Genomic DNA, 23042 nt, shown 5'->3' on the forward strand with positions numbered 1-23042 from the left:
CGAATGGATGGGGACCAAACTGTTAATTAATTAACTGCTTAATTATGCATTGATTACTGTCATGGCATTGCAGGTAGTTACTGTACGAGGTTAAAGCTGTCGAGTTTCTAATACTAATAGCAATGCGGCTACGTGATTATAATTGACAGGCACTAAAATAATTACACCTGTGGACGTCTTGGCTCATATTTTGGTTTACAAGTAGCCTTCAGAAAATGTTCCTCATTACCCGCAGGTTTAATTACAAACCAGGAGAAAGGAAACCAATCAGAGACCCGATCAATTTGCAAAGCTTGAAAAGAGTATATTTCAACGCATCCTCTACCGATAATAGCTGGGCTCATGATGCAAAATATCCATTCAAAGAGACAACTGGATTAGGACGAAATTGTGAGCATTACATTCCTAACTATAACACTTAAGCAAAGTTCTCGACAATGTCTGGTTAAAATCACCCGTACAAAGATTAAAACACAGTAAGGTTCTGTAAACCCGCTAGCTTACAGAAACCTCAAATGATGTGCTTAGTGTTATTTTTATTGTAATGTTAATATTTTTGTGCATGTTTTTAACAATGATCATTTCCAAATGATATTTGAATTCTGTAATGGATCATCCTAATGATTAATTATAATCAAACGAGAATCTGGAACTATTTATTTTTAATCAAAAATAATGCAATGTATATAGTTAATCGATCTTCTGATATTGATATCAGAATGACGAAAATCCAAAAAGTGGATTTTTTGTAAGAATTTTAAATTATTAATTTTTTACTAGAATACAGCGACATGTTTATTATTGTGGAATCAATAGTCATCCTCTATATGAATTACGTGATATAAATATAGAAAAATTAATTTTGCTGGTAGTATAAGTCGACTAGAATTAATCGTATTACACTTCCAGTGAAGAAAAAAAAAAACTTGCTTTTTGGCCTTTAGAGATGTCATCCATCTACGCAACCTCATACCTACAATTTGTGCAGTGCTTTTCGATACACACAAAAGAAAGAAAGATTTCTGAGAGGAGACAGTTTGCTGGCGAAACTTCCATCTTCTTATAGTTATATTCTTGCTTTCCCGCCCCTCCATCGCCTGCTGGACAATTGCTGATTTATGACGGTGATTGATGACGTGTCAGAGCTTAACCTTTTGAATAATACTGTAAAGTGAGAAGAATCTTTACAAAACGGGCCAGACCTAACGATGTACTTGACGCTGACATTGCTCGTTGTACATGTTTTTCTTTCCGGGATGAGTAGAGAACTTAAGCTTACGAGGTCGGTTGAAATGTAGAATCATCTGGTTCAAGTAGAATCCACTCTTACTTAGCGTTCAGGACATGTGTGCAAAGTATGAAGGTTCACTTCGTCATGTCGTTGGCAGAAATTGTTTTGCTAACGATAAAATATTGGGTGATCTGTACAGATGACAGTCAGTCGGAATTTACAGGGAAAATGCTGAACTGTTATTATTTTTTCCTGAAAAATCTTTTTACTCAAATGAAATTCTTATTTATTGTTTCAATGAGATTCTCATTACTTTAATTTATACGGATTTATAAATAGAAGTTGGATAAATATATATCTGATATAAATTCCTTTTAAGAATGTTATGAAATTAATAGTGCCTGTGAGGTGTTCTGGCTATAACTAGACTGAAATTTGGCATATTTTGTTGATAAATTGATCGGTTTTGGTTTTAATCACGCTATTTAAAATAATGTATAAATGCCAAACGATTTGTTACTTGAGTGAAAATGGCTCAGGATTCGACTGTTGCGATGATGAATGACGTCACTACTCATTGTTTCGAAATACCTCTTTATCTAATTGTCTTGCATTATTTTCATACTAGCTGTTATAATCAAACGTATTTGTTAAACTAGGAGTGCATTCATCAACATAACATTTGCATTCGTGTTTTCTCGTGAATTTTAACCATAGAAATGCCTGATTTAATTTTCTTTCTAAAAGGTGATGTGAAAATTTTACATAAAACCAGACTAATGGCATTGGCGATAAAGCCAACACAAAAATGAATTTTTCTTTTATCTCACTATTTCATTCAACGCAGACAATTTACTTACTTCGATTCTTACAATTCCTTTTTTTTTTACATTCGAATTGTAAATGAGAATATCTTTCTGAAATAGATACATCATACGTTTTTCTGCGATTAGCATTTTAACAAATGTTACAATTCGATTAGAATTGATTTCAAACTCCTTATGCGGGGCAAAACTGCTCCGAATACAAAAGCGTTGTTTTCTTTTTAGTGTGGTGTACCGAACATTATTTTCCTTTCTAAAATTTTAGTTTCAAGGCAGTGTAATTTTAACTTTGGTTCTAAGAAATCAGAATTATTATTATTTTGTGTATGTGGGCTTATTTTAGAGAATAATACAATAGAGATGAGGGGGAGGAGTATATTTTAGTACGTTATGCTTCACAAAAAAGGAATTGCATTTACATTTTTAAATTTAAAATATGTGATCTTTTAGGAATATAGAAAATCTGATTCTTCAGCTTATAATGCCTCGTAAAATCTTATCTTCCTTCATTGACTAGTTTTCTCAACAGAACCGAACAAAACTCTAACTAAAGTTCTGTGAACGTATCTCGTCGCTCACAGAGTAATTTGCGAAAGCTGATAGTATTGGAAATCGTAGGTCCAATCAGGATTCTTAGTCTTCCCGGCAGTTCTTTTGTAGCAAGAGAATTTTTAACAAACGAACCAAGCTTTTGGTTCAATACCAAATACAGAGAGAACTGTTAAAGCCCATATTTTAAAAATTTAATTATCGCTACCGCAGTCAGATGGCTTTGGGATTTGAAACACATCACCATAGTGATCACAATATTAAACTACGCGTGATTTGATTTGGGAAAATAGGGAGGGAAGGAACATTTTGATCAATGCAGTCATTTAGACGCGTATTACATAATGCGAATCAGTTTCCATGGTATTTTTAGATACGTAATTGCAGTCTATGTTAACCTCCACAAATTACCTTCATTTATTTTTAATTGCTAATCGAACTTTCTATTTCGATAATACTAAGCTTTGTTGAAGCAAAGAAAATAGGAATCATTCCATTATATCGAGATAAATAATGCATATCTGCTACTTAAAATGTCCTAAATCCAATACAGTATTAGTAAAATCATGTAAAAATTATCTGATAGTTAATAGTAAAATGCGCAATCCTGTGCTTCATTCTTTACCTGAGCTTGACTAACAAACGTACAAATCAACAATGGACAGCTTTATAATATATTTGCACGAAATATATCACTATAAAAGGGGAATTATCTCAGAATTGTTATTATTAAATCTGTTTATTAAAATGATAACATATTTACAGGAGGGGGTCAGATGCTTATAAGCTTGGATGTTTGGAATTATTGTTAGAGAAAAAAATACATGTCAGCTACAGGACTCCATTTTGTTCAACGTAGCGAGCCATTCGTTTAACTTGAAAAATGAAAGAATTATCAAACCTCTTTAGAATTTCCGAAGTTAAAATTAACGACTGTAATAAACCAAGAATCGCTTCTGCCGAAATGAAGAATGATGAAAACAGTTAATCATCGGGGGATATTTGTTGAAAAGGGAATCGATTTTTGTACAATCTGAAATCTAGTGACGTCATACAATCTTTCAAGCCGAAAGGAGCTTAATTTAGAAATCCATTTGGTGGAGATTTCTTCATCAGATCTCTGTGTGTTGTTTAATGTCACGATAAACTTTTGGGGCAGTTTTTATTTTTATTTTTTTCCCTCTCAACCTTCCTCTTTTCTGAAAAAGCGGGTAGGAAATTAGAACGTGCTTTTATGTTGCAATAAACAACACGGGAATATTTTTCTTTATTCATCTATCTTCTGTAAATATTATTTATTTACAGACGATAGATGCTTTTACACATTTCAGTTTTTGTTGGAAATATCTGTTAGCATTCGTTACGATAAGTTAAATTTCATCCTAACAAACGCTTGAAAGATATCTCCAGATCATACACAGCGCTTCTAAGTACAATAATCAAGCAACAGATGTGAAAAGTAACATAGCCTTCGCAAGCCTAGCAGTCGTTTTCGAAGCTTGTGAACTTTGTGCGCTCATAAGAGAATTTTCATTCTCGTATTGTGACGTCATTATCACAATGAACTTGTGGTAAATTTATTTAATGTTAAAAATAACAGTTTTGTGACTGCAGTAGTCTGAATTGAAACCAAAATGGAGCAACTTCAGAAATCTTAGTAACAATACCAATCTGATTCGATGAAATTCAGTATCCTGAGAAATAATATCACTAGAAACGTTTTTGTCTGATTTCTACCCAGAAAATAGTAAAATTTAATCCCACAACAGATTTTTGTAGCAATCTCAAATGCTACATTTAACTGACATTCAATGTCAGAGCATAGTTTGTCTGCGGGAGGTAAAATGAATCTCACAGATCATCTCTGCTTGTTAGGTATTATACCATACAAAAGCAATGAAAAGATATTTATTAACTCGAGGGAAAATCTACAATGCGTTTCCCCTTCTATCCTACTAATTTTTTGGAAAACAAAGCACTAGCACAACTACTCTCAAACCTTTGGTCTGGCTGCGCTATGTGGATGACTTGTTTGCCATTTGGTTCCATGGACAAGATACTTTAGTTGAGTTAAAAAAAGAATCTCAACAGTCAACGAACTATTTGTTCTAGTGATGCAGCTCGTTACAGAACTCCACTATCTTCACAGCACTAATCTGGACAATGTCTAAGGCCTTACAATATACTATAAAGCCTCCCTATTCCATATATACTGAGTATAACTAAAGAAATATACCATTCTTACCATGTGCAAACTAGCAACCCTGATCCGCTCATCAATGAACAACTCCATTCTGGAATATATATAGATGATATGGACACAGTCCATAGTCCTATGTGACTATGGACACAGACCATGCATTGAACAATTCGTCACACAGGAAAATCTGTGTGCTGTGTAGATGTAGTCTCAGAGAGGCTACTTCAATGTTGACAACGTCTATAAAGCACTCGCCTAACGTTCAACAAGTATGTCTCCATTAATCAGCAAAAAAAAAAAAACTTCTATCTGAAAAGATCTCTATTCGTTCAGATTAGCGGGCGCCACATTAAGACTTAGTGATCGAAATATTCATTTTTTGGGGGTAATCACATTAGATTCATTAGTACTAACTTCCGGGACAGAAAAACTAAAATAGGCTGAGATGTAACGATTACTAATTAAAAAAAAAAGCAGGCAGCATTATACTGAATCTCGATTTTGATATCTTCTGTAGAACTCGATTTGCGACAAGATAAAATATCCATTCTTCCTGATTTTATGTCTGAGGCAATACGTTCATCTTCTGTTTGCTTTGCGAGAATATCAACATTTCATTACGACGAACGGGAACACAAAGAGAGAGAACAGACATATCAAACAGTAGCTCAAAGTATGAGATTAGGTAAATTTATGACTTTATTTCCCTGTGAATTTCAAATTCATGAAAAGCAAGTGTTAGATGGCAGGAGAGGACAACAAATATTCAAATGAATTTATACACGCCTGACATACTTCTCCAGTATGCTAAATCAGGCCTGAAATGAGGGTTCACTTCGGATCTAAGGCATAAGCAAAAGGAAGAAAAAAAAATCAACCAAGGAACCATTCTGTATTATATTAGTGCCAACTTTAGGGAGAATGTGTGCGTGTATATATAGATTGATTTTTTTTTCATAGAAATCTGTACTTCTGTCATCCAGAACTTGTTTTTAAACTCCGTTTATCATCACTAGTTTAGACAACTGTTAAACACTAACTAGTACAACAGCGGTAATCACCCATGAAGTTCACAAGTCGTTAGTGTGGGGAGTACATACCAATTAATGTTCCAGTATATGCCTATACAACAAATACGAAGAGCCGTCTTCTAGAATTACGAAATTTCTTAATAGCACCAAAATGAACGTGGTTCGAAATCACGCATTTCTTAATGATTTTTTATGCAATCACAAAAAATAAGGTCACCTTGGTCGAGATGAACTTAAAAGCTTACTTCCTGCACTACTTTTCGACTATGTACATTTTAGCTTCTCCCGTTATCAGCTTATGTAGCGTGAAAGGGATGGAACAAGAAACTACACACACACACAATTTAAGAGCCGAAGTTTGACAGAGATTTTCATTTTGCACTCGACGAATGTAAAAGGAGCTCTTCTTCAAAAAACTTAGGCGCCCTCCAAGCCCTGAACATAGATAAGCCGAACGCAATTAATAGATGTTTGAAACCAAATAAAGGTTCGTTATTTTTTTATGAAGTGGCCTTTTTTGCGTCTGGTACACAAGCTGTGTTTTTACTTAAGAGGATGTGTGCCAAGATAAAAGCTGAATCTCCGTAGTGGATGTTCGATGCCAAATTCGATTTTTTTTTTTAAACTGAAGTATTAGCATGCGGTTCCTCTCCAATAAGTTCTCAGACCGTGCATGTGGGAAATGCAAACACTTTAAGCCAATGCGAATGTGTTCACGTGTCGTATATGATTACAAAACGATGCGAACATAAAACTTTCCTAAACATGATAAACAACGTGCAGCATTCCACTCCCAATATCACGAAGACGTCATGGTGATAGGGGGAGGGGAAGAGTGATGTTTGGCATCGATTTCTGCCCATATGACATTGATATACGAGCTTGAAAGTGTTACAGCAGACCATTCGACTTTCGTGATAGTTCTGGACAATGCTAACACTCATTGTCCTGAACAGCAAAGCTTCGTGCTTTCACAACTTAATGCAGCGATTCACTGACATTCACAACTTCTTTTTCTGGAACCGGAACAAATCTTACTTTCAATACTTATGAAATTGCCAATCCCAAGTTCATAGCATTTTTTTTTTCTGGAGTAGTCCAACGAACTTACTCTTCTCCTAAAAGCCGCAGTAAGTATTACACGATAAATAATTTGCATTCCTCAATCTAAAAATAAAATACCTATAGAATGATATGTGGCTGATTTCAAGTTAACATACTTATGTTAACGAAGTTTTCCACTTCGTTATAAGTCTGGTTAACAAAGTGGGAAAACTCTTCCTCCTCAAAATATACTATGCAGAATGGATGAGTTAGGTTTATGAAAAGCCAAGTATCATGGCAGCAATAAACTATTGGAACCTATTTAAATGAAAGAGGGGATGGGGCATTTTCTATAATTAATGTCTTTTGCATAAAGTTCCCAGCTTTTCATTGCAAGTTCGCATCGAACATTAATTTTCGTCATCAGCCTTTGCGAGCTCAGTTATTATGAAGCAAATTTTCTATAGCAATACAAAATCTTTTAGAGGCTGATCACAAAGGAGGAAGTGAATTATAATGCAAATTTGCCATTAACATTACAAGCTGAAGTATTTCTCAATCTTTCAACGTCTTAATCCTCTCCCACGCCAATATCTATTTTTTGTTTATTCTGAAATATAAATAGATGTTAAAACATAATTAATTTTAGATGAATATTATAAACACACTTTTCTTGTTTAGATCTTGAACAAAAGCTTCAACAATTAAACATGTCGTCTCAGATCCGGTTTGACCAAGAGGATGAAGAAAGTTTGCCTTTTAGTGCGACATCGATCGTGACGGGGCCCAACACGACCACCACAACAGTTTCGTCAATTAGTTCAGCTGCCACAGTTACTGCAAAGAATGACCGCCCGACAAAAAATCAACGAAAAGGTACCAGTGCACTAGAAGAAAGCGAATTAAAAAGTTCTCCAACAACTCATACTTTAATAGTAAGTTTTTTTTTTAAATAATCCCATAAATTTCTGCACTAGAAAGCAATCCTTCAGTTTGGTAACAAACACGTTATTGATAAAATAAAATCTTAGGAAAATAGGATATAATTTGTAAATAATAACTAGATGAATGCTGGAATATATTTATTTAAAAGCATACATTTACAAGGAGAAAATGCTACTGAAGAGTCATTCACCTATATTAAAAATTATAACTGAATTATGTTTCAAAGATATTTAGACGTAGACTAAAAGGATATTGTGTATTAGAGTTTGTTTTTAAAAGCAAACATTTTAGAACGGCTAATTCAAAATAAATATAACATACTCGTAGCAGGATTGGCATTTGAAAATGTTTTCACCACGTCAGAATCAATCGATAGATTATTTTGAGCACCACATGCATCAGCAGAATGTCAGAATAAAAAAAAAATCTTATGCATAATTAAATTCTAATCCAATTTGTCTCGAATATTGACCTAGTAAAGTAATAGGAGGGTGGTAAAGAAGGTTGTGCATTGTCTCCCGCTGTGCAAATGTGGATCCTCGCAACCAGGAGTGTCAGGCTTCAACAACAGCTGTGGAGGTTTCTGCCAGAATATTATCCAATGAGTTTCACAGCCTCTGTTTATGTGGAAGAAATGTCACGTTCAAGTTAAGCATCGTTGCAAACAATGTCGGACTGAACACGCGACTATTTAACAGCAAACCGATGGAATGGCTAATCAAGCTACTTGGATGAGAGTATGAGCCAGGAGAACGTTGCATAGTGCATTAGCTCGCCTGGTGCAATCGGTGGTATTTTAGTGGTGGGAAGGCTTATCCTGATTTGGACTAGAAACAGCCTCCCGCACCAGTAAATGGAATAGGCATTACATTTCTGTGTTTGCCGTGGGTAGTTAAACAGAAACCTCTGATTACTGCAGGGTTTCTCAAACTTTTTCTACGATGGAACACTTCACAAAATAACCAATGTATTAATTAATAGGTAATTAAACTGATTTTTATTATTAATTAATAAAACCACCATTAAATTAATTTGTGCTGATTTTCATTGACATATCCCATTCTGATCAACAATATATTTATAATAATATTATAAGTACTTACGAGTGAATGCAGACTTTTTCTCCTGTGTGCTGGTAGTTTTTCCCTCCCTCCTTTTGTACATCCTGGAGATCGCTTTGTAGGCTGGTGGTGGATGAATCGCTATCTGTTCCGTCACAAACACCTTCAATAAGAGATTTCTTAATACCAAAATTAAACAAACTTTAAAAAAAATCACGGCACTCCCGTTTCAGAACAAGCACGCACTGCAATACGAATCAGCGAAGAAAGTATTCAGTATTAATCAATTTGAGAACCGGATACAGACTACCTTGATCTTCAATTTCAGTGGAAAATTTTTCTTTTTATACTTCCTTGTTGATTGGTCACTGACATTTGCAACACAGATGTTATTTCGTTCCGTTTTGAGAACAGAGGATACGCCGCCCATTGTTGTAATCGGCTTGCAGGCAATTTTTATGATCAGTCATAAACAACGGTATTTCCTTTCCCAAATATTGAAAAGTTTCGTTGTGTGAAAATTAACGGGTCTGAGCTTTTCGACATATTCACGAATATTATTCTCCTCAGAATATTTCCACTATAAAATATTTATTCATGAAAAATGCTTAGAAAACTAAAATGACAAATTCCAGAACTTCTCGCGGAACACAGTTTGAGAAACCCTGGATTAGAGTATCATTTTGATAATACATCGTGTTGCGTTGGTGACATAGCTTGAGGAAATGCATTAGTTAAGCTTAAGATTCTGTTGATCAGTTTATCTTTATAAAGTACTTGGGCGAAATTAGAACATCGGCGAAGAGTTAGATCAACACATCTGACATCGTTGTATACGAACTGGCTACCATTTCAAGAAAGGACCAAAAGACGTGTTTATTTTCTGCATTCAGCTGAAAGTACCCAGGAGAACGTTATCTGTTATGGTGCAGAGTTGTCAATATTGTATTGAGGATTTGTGAAAAGCCCGATTGTCCTAATATTTTGTGCAACCTAGTACGCTCACATATCTACTTGAAGTATATTTGATCATTTTTGGCAAACTTTTTTTAATCAATATTGTTGACAGCTGTCAAGTCAGTATGGTGGTACTTCCTTCAGGAAGAGTTTAAAAAAAAATAAAAGAAATAAATATATTATACAGAGGAACTGCTTTCTTTATTGCTATCGCTGACGTGACTGAAATAAAGAAAAAAAAAAGACTGGTTTAAAAGGGACTAGCATATTTAAAAATTAGGGGACCGCATATTCCATTTATTCACAAAGGCTCACTACCCCTCGCTGCGTTCTTGAATGTGGCGTTCAATGTGCAGATGGTGGCTACTTTCAGTTCCTGCATTCACTTGATTGTTTTGTTTGCACATCAAATACACAAAAGGGTTACAAAAATGACACGCCCATTCTTTTACAGAGTGAAAGAACTAGCGCCAATGCATGAAAGTTGCCTTGCTTATGTATTCATCTCGTATTATCTTCCTAGAAATTTTTTATACTTAAAATAGAATGTACTAATACAATCTTTACGTTGGCGTTAACAGAATCTCTGGTGAAAGGCAATTCCAGTAACCGCAACGATCATAACAAAGACCTACATCACAGGTGACCTAATGCCTGATATTCCATTTTACATTACACATATACTGAGCGAATTTTTCAAATGGCTTATATTTTTCAATAACTTAAATGCGAAATGCCTGAAGGGAAGTTTTATGATACGTCGAAAATCAATAAATTTAATTAAATGGAAAATGCTATTTTTCAAATAATTAATGAACAGGAAAGAAAATTTCCTTTTGAAGACGCCCAGAAAGCAATTTTAATATAGATTGTTTTAAAAGAATACATTCTACTAATACTATTTTGCTATAATGGTTTCCAGTAGACTGGAAATATAGACCATAAACACTGATTTATGTACATTCTCCCGAAATCATCAGTCTGGTGATATAACTATTCAAAGAAAAATTTTCCACTTACACACACACGTACTATAATGTCATAGCACTCCAAATATCAGTCTTTGTTTTTAAATATAAAGGATTTCCTTAATAATATTACGCAATAAACGGCCCAAGTCAACTTCATACTGAAAGGACATTGCTGTCACATACAAGGATATAATAAAAAATATTGGACGATACTTAAGCGGCAGTGGAAATGCATTGATTATTTTTGTCACGGAGGCATCCGCCTTAGGAGACACATGCAGCATAGTATAGTATCACGCGGACCGATACTTTCAATGCTTTTAACTTCATAAATAAACTATAACTTTTTTAGAAAAAAAAAAATTGAATGAAATATTTATTGTACTTCGTAGATTTAACTTAACCCTTATTAGTAATAAACTATAAAAATTATATTAAATATTAATAGACAGGCGAAAAGCCGTAGATAAAGGTAATGTTTTTTTTTTCTTTATTAAATCAAACACATACGGAGAGACACCATTAAACAAAACATTTATGATTATTACTCACGAGATTAAGCATGACGTGCCCATTAAAGCTAGATTTAAATATTTAGCAACGTCCTTTCATGGCATATTGGCATGCATTTTTTTGTACCCATTTCATCAAACAAACCAATCATTCGTAAAGATTGTAATCTGATTATTTTTTTTTTTTTATCTTAAGCAACCCTCATGAAACATTCAGGCGATGTACAATAATTCAAATATAAGATCCTTTCTTAATACAGTTCAGAAACGGATTTTAAACATCTTTCCGTGCTGTTTTTGACAAGCGATTTATTGCTGCACAACGATACATTTTAAACGGCCTCTAATTTACAATTTTAATGCGAATATTCACATAAATTTTCCCGAATTTATTTCTTAAAACAATGTTGGAATCAACTTACATAATTTAATTTCAGAGGGCGCATATATAAATATATAGCAGACGACAAATAAATGTACCGTATGGAGGTTTTATTTAAGGCTCTAAATAGCTATTTAGAGACTTAATTTTATTTATTGTAATAACAGAAAATGCGTCTCCTTTCTTGAATCTTTTATTAATAAATGGGTTCTTAATATATTTCGAATAACTTTATCAAAGTTATAATTATTTCTAGCATTAATAGGACGGTAGATAAAATTCCTCTTCTCCAACTTACAGATTATGTGCATGAACGCAAATAAAATTTTTTCTTCGGTAATTTTTATGAAATGTTTTGTTAAATAACAATAACGGAGTAGAGTAATCGATGTCCTGATTATTTTATGTAATAATTATTTATCGGACTTATTAGCTTCTTTAACTAACCGTCGTTCTCAGTACTAAAGCTTTTCGTGAAGGAGAAGAAATAATGGAATTATGAGCGATTATAATTCTGAAGATGATCACTAGAATTACGACTTTCATGAAAAGCAGATCTTCGAATGTTTTATTGTTGATTGCACGGAAATTTATGCCACAAATATAATATAAAATAGTAAAGGCAGACAATTTGAGATTAATTGCGAGTTTGTTATTTGACTGCTCTTAAACGAATGGATATCATGATAGTCAGATATCATTTAGAATAAGAATTACCTCTATCTGGTTCTCAGACCCAATATTAGTAACCAAACACATAAAGAGGCATGCTATGGGATTTTCAATGAAATGCAGCTCCACAAGCCTTTCTTAACAATGGTAAACATCGTTGATTGCTATGGACAAAGGGTCGATAAACTTGAAAATAGAGCTATGGATCTAGATCTTGTTTAACAATGAGTCGAAGCACAGAGTTACAGTTTGATGGATGCTTTTTGTCTGAATGTTTGTCCCACACATGAAGTTTGGAGGCGGTACTGTGATATATAGAGTGCTTCTCGGCGTAGTATAATGAATCACGACTGCTAGGTTGTTGATGGTGGCGCTAATATCATAAATTTGCAATGATCCCCCCCCCCCAAAGAATACTACAGTGACTAGCACAGTTCCCCTAAATCCCCAAAGAGAATCCACTGGGATGCAAAAGCGACAAAGATTAGCAAACGGTCAGATGGTTCTGTTCATTAATTGCAAAATCTCCTATAGTGAAATAAAGGTGGAGCTGTATGCGATTCTAATTTCACATTTCTTGTGAATATCAACAACATATGGACTTGGATTTTTCGCTTTGCATATCTCTAATATTTGTAATAATATACATCTAAAACATAATTACAAATTCTATACCTCTTGATAAAGCATAGTTATATCATTCTTAATATAATATATCTGAACTGGATTGCATTTCAACAGAAATATATCATCAAGTATTTAATTCACATGACCATCAATTCTTCCGCCGACCCTAGTGTCTTCATTTGGCCTTGCGTGGAAATACTGGCATTGACTCTCGCCCCAAACAAGAGGATATTTTCAAGTGAAAGTGAGTTAGCCGGTCTCATAGGACGTTGGTAGTGTTTCCCCTCAGAATATACACTGTCCTCGCGAAATTTGTTTACAGTAGTCCCCCCCCCACCCCTTATCCGCGGATAGTTCCAAACCTTATATATGCTATGTTTTTTCCTATACAAACATAAAGTTTAATTTGTAAATCTCGTACTGTGCTTAATTTATAACAGTAACTGATAATAAAATAGAACAAGTATAACAAGAGTTCTTTGAATGTGAATGGAATCTTAGCAAGTTGTGAAGTCAAGAACTTTCACCTTTTTCACTTAAAAGGAAGCACTTTACGGCTTCCCTTTGGAATGTCAGAATCACTACTCTTGGGACCATTATTAAGTAAAATAAGGGTTAAGTAACCCTTATTATTAACACAAGCACTGGGATACTGCGACAGTCGATCTGATAACCGAGAACTACCCAGAACGGCACACTCAATTTAATACTTATGAATTGTCTATTGCTAAAAGAAAGGGCCATAAGGCTTAATTTCGGCGATGTAAAATTACATTGCCAAAGTGGACATTAGGTCAAAAGAATGTTTGTTGAAAGTTTGGTAAGCTGGCATGAGGTTTACGAGAACATAATCCGCAGCATCCCTGAGTTGCCTTAGCTTGTACTACTTAAGTAGCTAAGACAACTCTGGGATGCTGTAGATTGTGTTCTCGTAAACCCTCATGCCAACTTACCAAACTTTCAGCTTTGAAATAATGTTGGATCTAATATGCACTTTACCTATGTAATTATAAGTTGTTTATTTCTGGAATTTAATATTTTCGGACCAAGGGGTGGGGGGATTACAGTATTACGATGCTCTAGCCACGAATGGAGGTAAACCCAGAGTCAATTAATACAGTGAGTGGAATAAGGATTTTTTTTTACACATTCCAGAAACTTCACTCGAGAGACAAAACACGATTTTCTTTTTGTTTACTTAAGGCCTTCAGTAAAAGGGGGGGGGGGAATGCGCCGGCCACCTAAGGACAATCGCAAACATCCATGTCCATGGTGTGATTGATCCTTCCTCCCTTTTTTGGCGTTTACAGAGGGCAATCCACCATTGAAGAAACCGATTTACTTTGGAATTAATTACAAACAAAACAAAATTGTTAACTCACCACGACTTCAAAAGTTGAGTGAAGGGTATTATTATGTGGGTATAAGACTCATCGTGGGGGATCCAAACAATCAAATCGATATCTATCATACCTCTTCTTGAATTCATTTACAGACGAAGGCAATACATTCCACTCTCCAAGCAAAAAACTTTAGTTCTCACACCCTTGTTAACCATACTGTTACTTAATTTCCAGGGATGACCTGTTGTTATTCCACCACTATCACACAGCTGAAATAGTTCCCTGCATCAATCTTACAAAAACCTTTTAGTAATTTAAATGTTTCTATCATATACCCTCCTCCGTCTATCAACCAACATTGCATTCTTTGTGATACCTGTCAAAACTCACCCAGTTTCCGTACATCTCGAATATCATCCTTTTTACTAGTTAGTCTGTCTCATACTACTACATATGAGACAGACTAACTCACCTTAAATTGAAAATGCCCATATATTCGACGGGAGTAATCTTTATATTTGATTTTTAATTAATTCTATATTTTTATACACCTCTGATTATTAACACCTCTAATACACCGGCCTGGTAGCCTGTGTTTCTTCTGCCATAAATCAAACCAACACTATTCCTTTTTACACTCCCTACAAAATTTAGTAAAACATTTCTTGCGCCTTTCTCTTCTGCATGAATTAATCTATCTCTCCCTTCCATCCGATTCAGATGGATTGGGTCTCCTTCTATTGAGGAGTCGCGGCGAATAATGCAGCCGGCAAGCCACTCCTTTGCTGCATCCCTAATAGAGGTATTCAAGACTGTAGTCCGTGTGCTGCGCCGGTTTGCCTGCTTGTGGGATGAAAAAACCCTACTGCGCGCGCCCAAGACCGGATGAGGAAGATCCTTAAACTCCTCACCTCTTCGACAGGAATCGAACTTAGGACACACCTTCCCCAGGCATAAGGTTACAAAGCAACCAGACCAGCGTTTCTCAACTTTCTAAGCGCAAGGACCAGTAAAATGCTTAAAACAATTCTACGGACCGCGAAGTATGTAATTTTTTAAAAAACTATGTAGGGATTACTAACATTCGGGAAAATCTAAAAGCATGTTTTGAATACCTAAGGAAACATAATTAAGCTGGAAGTAAACGATTAAAAGTGTATCATCATTGAACAAAGTTTTAAACTAATATATAATTATATTACAACCTACTTTTAATAAGATGGTTGAATTTTTTGGCCCTTGCAGAGTTTCTGGATATCTGGTCAACTTCAATCGAAGATCGGCACACACACAATAAGACAATTTCTGAATTTTGTTTTTATTTGAAGGAGCGATGAAAATCCTTTCTCACAAAGATAGGTTGTAGAAAACTGCATGACTATTTTCAATGCTAATTTACGTAGGCTGTTCAATAAGTAATAAGACTATATTTATACAGAAAACAGACTATCTTTAATCGTCATCATTTACATGGTCATTTTCGAAGTAACTACCGTGAGACCCGATGCATTTGTCCCAACGTTGCGTCCACTTCTTAAACACATGTGAAAGTCCGTTTTTTGAGAGTTCTTTCAAAACCGCCTCCGCAGCTTTTACACATGCTTTGTTGCTTTCGAAATGGCGGCCTCTTAGTGGTTTCTTGAGCTGAGGAAACAGCCAGAAATCGCACGGTGCGAGATCAGGACTGTATGAAGGGTGTGGTAGGATATCTGTGTTGTTCTTCTGCAAAACGTCCACTACACAACCAGCAATATGTGGCCTTGCATTATTGTGGTGCAATAAGAAGCCATTCTTCAGCAATGGACGCTTCCTTTTGACGTGCTTGATGATTGTCTCTGTGATGGACGTTGAAGGTCTTCTTTCACGTTCAAGATCGTCCACATTTTGCCTTCCTTCCTTAAAAGTTTTATGCCAGCGAAAAACACTCTCCCTCGACATTGCTTCATCGTGGAAAGCTTCGCGTATCATGTTAAAAGTGTCCGATGCCGATTTTTGCAAACACACAAAATTTAATCGCATAACGCTGTTCCAAGGACGCTTCCATTTCGATGACTGGTCGAGGTTCGTAGGCACACCGAAACAAGCTTGTGTTTAGTCACGTGACACTCTGGCACATGAGCCCGTATACGCCATCTATCCACCTCTTTTGTTAATACAGACAGCAACATTTCTTTATTCCACAGAAATTAATATTGTGATGAGTGGTTTTGCCACAGTAAAATTAGTCTTATTACTTATTGAACAGCCCACGAACATAATTCGGGAAATTCACTGAAGGCGAGAACCAAGATCACGGAATTGCATTTTAAGCCTACTGTCACTTGAAAACTCAATTAACTGTTCTTTTTTCGATAAGGAAAGATTGCTCTTGTGACTGTAAGCCTGAAATGGATCGCGACCTCACAGAAATTTCTTATAAAAGTTTTACAATGTTGGAAAAGGTACAAATTGTCTGTCTTTTACATAACTAATCCATAACACCAGTTTTTTCTCGAATGCCTTTATTTTGTCGTAGGCATCAAGAACAGTTAAAGAATTTCCCTGAAGGGGAGAGATCTAGTTAATTTAATTTGGAAGAAACGTCTGAAAGATAGAATAGTGTTGGTAACCATGTTTCGTCAACAAGGAGTGATGCAAAATCAGAATTACGTTCATTTACAAACAATAAAACTTCGTGTCTTAATTGAAATAACCTAACAAGGTTATTTCAATTAAGACCTTCCCATTTCATCGCAGTACTGAAAATAACCTGTTATTTAAGGGTGGAGCCTTAATACAATTGACTAGCATTACAGCGTTGTATTGCACATTTTTAAATGCTGGTGGTATTCCTTTGGAGGCTAACGCTTCCCTATGTATGAAACAATGTACCAAATTCATTTCCGGAGCTACTTCCTTGACCTTAGAAACAGTCCCACTATGTCTGCCTGTGCTCCATCCGAACAGAAACCCATACACATTTTCCCCGCTGAATTCCTTTGTGTATTATGTAATTATTGAGAGTGCGAAATATTTCTTCTCCAGTTGCTGGGGATGACAAAGTTCTACAAAACAGAATATCTTCATGAATGTTGTTATCATGTGCATAATAAGGGTTCTTCTTAACCTTTTTCGATTAACTGAGATTCTACATCACCTACTATATCATTAATTCTGCGACCGACAGTGTCATTTGAAAGAAGAATCAAATCAACATCTTTTAGTAACTTGTTGCCAAATATAGTTTTTACTACATCCTTTATAGCTGGAAGTAGTAAATTTTCCCTAAGCACAAACTTAAGAGATAGGATGCTACCAGTGCCTTGTTATTAATGAACCCATGGCCGAAACTATATCTTTCCCATGATTTAATGTCCCTAAGCGTCGCTAAAAAAAAATTCAACTGGCTTATTTTCCACATCACAATGTTTAGTTTCTAAATGTCGTCAGGGTTTCTGTTCACTTTCATCTCCACACCAAGTAAACTCGCATTCCAAATATGAACTGTTATATTTCCAACTGTAATTTTTCTTTGAATTGCTTGTTTCTTCTACTTTAATAGAATCAGAAAAATATATAAATACTGGAGTTAATTCACGACACGCTTTTCTCAAGTATCACTTAGCACTTCTGAAGATATACTGAGCCTTGGTTGTAGGGTGAAAACCTTGAATAATAAAAATCAATAAACAAGCAATTGGTTGAAATGTGGATGACAAATATTTATTTCATATTGTTGTTCATTTGACTCCTCTTTTATTACATGTCACAATGTTCATTCCATGAACAATCTGCCGCTATTTGTAGTTTTTTTAAAATATCCATTTTATTTCATTAATTTTTACTTATTCAATTTTAATTTTTTTTGTTTGGATAATTAAAATCATTTTTAAGTCTGCCTGCGGGCCACAGGTTGAGAAACACTTAACTAGGCTAACTGCGTGGATCATAAATTAATAGTGTAAGTGAATTAGCAGAGTTCATTCATTTCTTTGACGTTCGTGGCGCCGATAACATATTACAATTAAGTTTAAGCATGTGTTGTTATAATTGTATTTGTGGAAATAATTATTAGATAATATTTTAGTAATCAATCGTCTGGCATGCGGCAACAATTTATTTGGTGGTCCACCGACTGTTCTGTACTTTGTATTCCATTCCTTTAACTGTTTGTTCCACACTGAGGATGTACTGTTACTTTCAGTACGAAATATTTGTACCTTTAAAGTTATTACTGTGGTCTTTCCGTTATTAATTTATTATGCCACAGTGTTGGATCCTACGTTCTACTCCGATGTATATTCTAGCTGTTGACTGACCCCACATTCGAACACAGAGAAAATTTATTTTTAACTACGCCACTCTATGTTCTAATGTGCATAAGCAACGTTGTGAAATCAACCATCAGCTAGCTCAATATTATTATTATTATTCCTGACACCTCCAAGGAGTCCGAAGACTCATCGCGGGAGGACATCTTCAACTGTCTCTACACCTTACCTCTACTACGAATCAACGCCATCTACCGCCCACCTCCAACACAACTAGTAATTTTTGTCTGTAAATTGCGTGTGTTCTGAAGGGCCGATTTGTATGTATGCGGGATAAAAAAAACCCGAGTTTCTGGGAGAAAAAACCCTGCTACCTCCGTATGAGATCGGCTAACTCACCATCGATTGAAATCGACTAGATAAAGATTCCTCCCGTCGCGACGAGAATCGAACTTAGGCCTATTCCAATCGAAGGGCGCTATTATCAACTTAATTCAGGCCGAAATTCTCTTTATTATATATAGGGTTCCCGTTAAGATTCGAACTAATGAGCGGTGCTATGAAAGAAATCAGGCAAACACAGGATTCACCCCAAAAGAAATTATTTAATGCTTTAATACATAAATTTACATTAAAACAAGAATTTCTAGTAGGGATGATACAATTTAAAAATGAATAATCGGCCCTTCAGAACACATGCAATTTACAGACATAGAATACCAGTTGTGGTGGAGGTGGGCGGTAGATGGCGTTGATTCGTAGTATAGGTTCGGTGTAGTGGTTGAGATAGTTGTAGGTGTCCTCCCGCGATGAGTCTTCGGACGTGTCAGGAATAATAATAAGTTCTCAATAAGACATTAGTAATTTACTCAGCTGAGTATATCATTTACGCATGTAACGTCTACTTTATCCAAGATTCCAAACACAATTTCACTCTAAACAAAGCTATCGTTCAATGTACTTCAAATATTGATTCAGTTTAACCATTTAGAACTTCAAGGTTTTATTAATCTAATACAATAGTTCTCATGTAACAGGCTTCACTATATCACACATTCAAATATGAACCATTAATCCAGAGATACTTTATATATTACGTTTACGAGGAAATGTTTCACTATATCACACATTCAATCTCGACTGTTGATATAGTTCATATTGCTGAAATTATGTTTTCCAGAAACAAGCTTTGCTACTTCACACGAGGCATTGAAAAGATATCCTTACCGGTATGGACAGTTTAGCTTCCTCATTTATCGAGAATAATAAGTTCTCCTTGGTTCTTGAATACTTTCACTTTGAGAACACACAAATATTATAGAATCCTGGGTTTCAGTAACTGGTTAGTTAACTCGGCAGAATTTATCTTGCTTGTAATTGCCTAACTTTCAATATTTCTTACTATCCTTTCGTCCAACGCTGTCATTCTGCGAGGCGATAGGAATTTATATAAGTCAAAATACAGAGTGGTTCCCAGTCCTTCCTACTCTGTTCAGGCCAAGGTTACTGCACAGTAACTCATGATAAGGCACGCGCTGGCTAAAAATAACATAATTTCTCACAACCAAGTCTTATTTTGAAGAATTACTTGGATACATTACATTTCACTAATAACATATTTTACAGTTTTTATCTCTGTTTCAGTAATATTAATAAGTGATATTTAATACAGTTTTCACAACGGCACTCATCTCTGAACAAAACTTGAAAGAAATCATATGAATAGCATCAGGGGTGTAGTCCTAAAAGAAATAGTGCCAGGGCTCTACCTTGGAAACAAAAATCTAGAGCACAAAGTGCGGCATTATTATTGTGACGGCCATATGGCAGAGAGATTGCATTGTTTTCTGAAAAAAATGACAAGCTGGAAATGCATTAATGTCTCATTCTTATAATGAATTTAAAAAAGTACCAGGGCATTGCCTAGATGCACCTGCACTCCTGAATAGCATACTATTAATAAGAGATAATTAGTCTGAGCAAATTTGGCTTAGGGAATGGCTGATTATGTTGGACTCTGAATGAAGTATTAATAATTTCCAATTCTCCTCATTCAGAATCCAACAACAGGTACCTCTAAAGATAAAATAAGTTTCATTTTCCCTCCATTCCTTTAGGCTCACCTATTCATGTAAGTGGGTCTAAAGATGCCAGCAGGGCCGGCCATCTCGGGGGGTGCAATGCACCTGGGCCCCACAATCAAGTGGGCACAGTCGGTACACATTTGCGGAAACATTTTTTGTTTCTTCTTCTAATTTTGCTTATAACTAAAGGGATTTCATCGACAGGATTTTAGGGGCCCGGTAATTAATATCTCTGTCTTTCTCTATTATATTAGTGTTTTGTGTTCAGTAAACGTTATATTTCGAATACTTTAATTTTTACCTTTGAAAAATATTTTATGGCTCCAAAAGGTTTCTTGCACCCGGGCCCTGGATGCCAGTTTGACTTGTAAATTATTATGTCATCTGTAACATCATCTCCTTTTTACAAATACCAGTAATATTATAATCTTGCAGTATCGTTTAGTTGGGGTGATGAGATTTAGATAAATATGATTAATGTTGCTTTGTTTCATAGGATAATGATGAAATACCAGAAATGTTATGTACAGATGCTGATCAAAAAAATGATACTAATAATACTACAGATAAAGGACTTGGAGACTTAGAAGAAATGCTTGAAAATTTACCTTTATTTGTTGCTGAGCCATGTCCTCAAGGTTTAACAGTACACTGCAGAATTACAAGAGATAAAAAAGGAGTTGATAGAGGATTGTATCCAACATACTTCTTACATTTGGAGAGAGATGATGGAAAAAAAGTGAGTTGTTTTCTTTCTTTGATTTGCTGTATATATAAAGTAAAACCTATTTATTGAATTAATGATGTCTCAGATGAGAAATATACCTGATATAATAGTCTTATTTTTTTTCACATGATGAAATTTATCCATGCAAATAATGAACCTGAATACATTTTAGCTACTTGACTAGATTATTTTATTTCCACACATAAGGCTTATTGGCAAAGAGCTAGTTGATTCGATTTTTATGGTGCAAAGACATCAAAGGTCATAGCAGTACGTTTGGTAATTGGTTAGTAGGAATATCACAAACATCCATGTCCTTAGAGAGATTCGAACCCGCAGCCTTTTCGCCAACCAGAGCTAGTTGAACAAATGTATATGGAACAAGAGACAAAAGCCAAACTAACAGCATTCAAGGTAGTATTTAGGTTTGAAATAAAATGGTTGATTGAAGCACTGGATACATCAGAATTGGAATGTCAGGAGAGTGAACAAATAGTATAATCATGTTTAGAAAGAGACTTAACATTCTTAAATAATGCGCAAGCAGATTCAATCAAAGTTCATCCTGTTTAAATAAATCTATCAAGGTTTGCAGTGCTATGTGGACTGATGGGTGCTCTAACACATTTTTGGAAGATTGTTGATGAAAAGACTAATACCAAAATCTCATGCTGGATTACCATGTTATTCCATATCTCCCCCCCCCCCACACACACACACAACTGAAAATGCAGGGTGGGTTAAAAATTTAATAACTTTTTCTCATAGACAAGCTTATACGTTGGTTATGCATTACTAAATCACTTAAGGAATTGACAACATACATAAGAATATAGATTAAATTACACTTTAGTAAATATTTCTGTTATTTCTGCAACGTGATGTTGCCATCTTCAAAAGGAACTTGCACATAAGCACTACAACACAGTAACTGAGAATGAAGTGAGGAAACTATTATTCTCCTAAAAGTCCTGATCGTCCCCCCCCCCCCTAGCAGGCTATGTAGGTGTTCTTGGCCGTTGGGCTGAAGGTCTGCTGATGTAAGCCTCCCAAATTTGTTGAGGTTTGGAGAGTTTCTTAGGGCTGAGGCTGATTCCACGAATACTCTTTCGAATTTGAACTTGCTACGGTGTATTATTGTAGCTTTCTTCCACCATATTTTGTGGTGTGTATCCAGAGCATAGTCTACAAGACCCGAGTGGCTGTAGTTCTTGTGTTCCGAAATTCTGATATTCGCTGTCCTGCCTGTTTGGCCGAAGTAAGACAGTTTACAGCTGCAAGGGACATGGTATACGCCAGGTAGGTCTTTAGTGGAGCGGATAAGGGATGCCAATTTTCTGTAACTGGAGGTCATGTTTTTTTAAGATTTTGGTAATATTTTCTGAGGTGCCTCGGATGTAGAGTAATCCTTGTTGTGAAGAGAGTTGTGGTTTGTTGGTTTTTATGGGGGAAGCGGGTAATCATTGGCTGAGAAAGTGTTGAGGATGTGATTTAGTTCAGTGTTTTCACCACTCTGTATTGTTTGTGAGGGAGGGATTGTTGGTGAATGTACCTGCCTGTGTGGGTGGGTTTTCTATAAACTGAGAAAACCAAGGTTCCATCAGGCTGGTGGGTGACTAGTGTGTCTAGGAA

At 35.4% G+C, this 23042-nt stretch overlaps 2 protein-coding genes across 6 annotated transcripts in view; one reads left to right on the forward strand and one right to left on the reverse strand.

Annotated features, from left to right (window-relative positions):
* LOC150102783 (tubby-related protein 3-like) overlaps positions 1-23042 on the reverse strand; it is a 514140-nt gene that overhangs the window by 400668 nt on the left and 90430 nt on the right. The gene's annotated exons all lie outside the window — the stretch shown is intronic.
* The window catches only part of LOC150102784 (protein king tubby 1-like), a 393182-nt gene that overhangs the window by 309511 nt on the left and 60629 nt on the right, over positions 1-23042 (forward strand). For all 4 annotated transcript variants that reach the window (XM_090398898.1, XM_090398894.1, XM_090398895.1 and 1 more), the window contains 2 exons: positions 7561-7814; positions 21180-21422. In XM_090398898.1, coding sequence (XP_090255024.1) covers positions 7561-7814; positions 21180-21422 — 497 coding nt within the window. The remainder of the gene's footprint in view (positions 1-7560; positions 7815-21179; positions 21423-23042) is intronic.

The sequence above is a fragment of the Typopeltis vanoorti genome, chromosome 10 (assembly GCF_054136105.1).
Source record: "Typopeltis vanoorti isolate ZY-2024b chromosome 10, IOZ_Tvanoo_1.0, whole genome shotgun sequence".
Classification (NCBI taxonomy): Eukaryota; Metazoa; Arthropoda; class Arachnida; order Uropygi; family Thelyphonidae; genus Typopeltis; species Typopeltis vanoorti.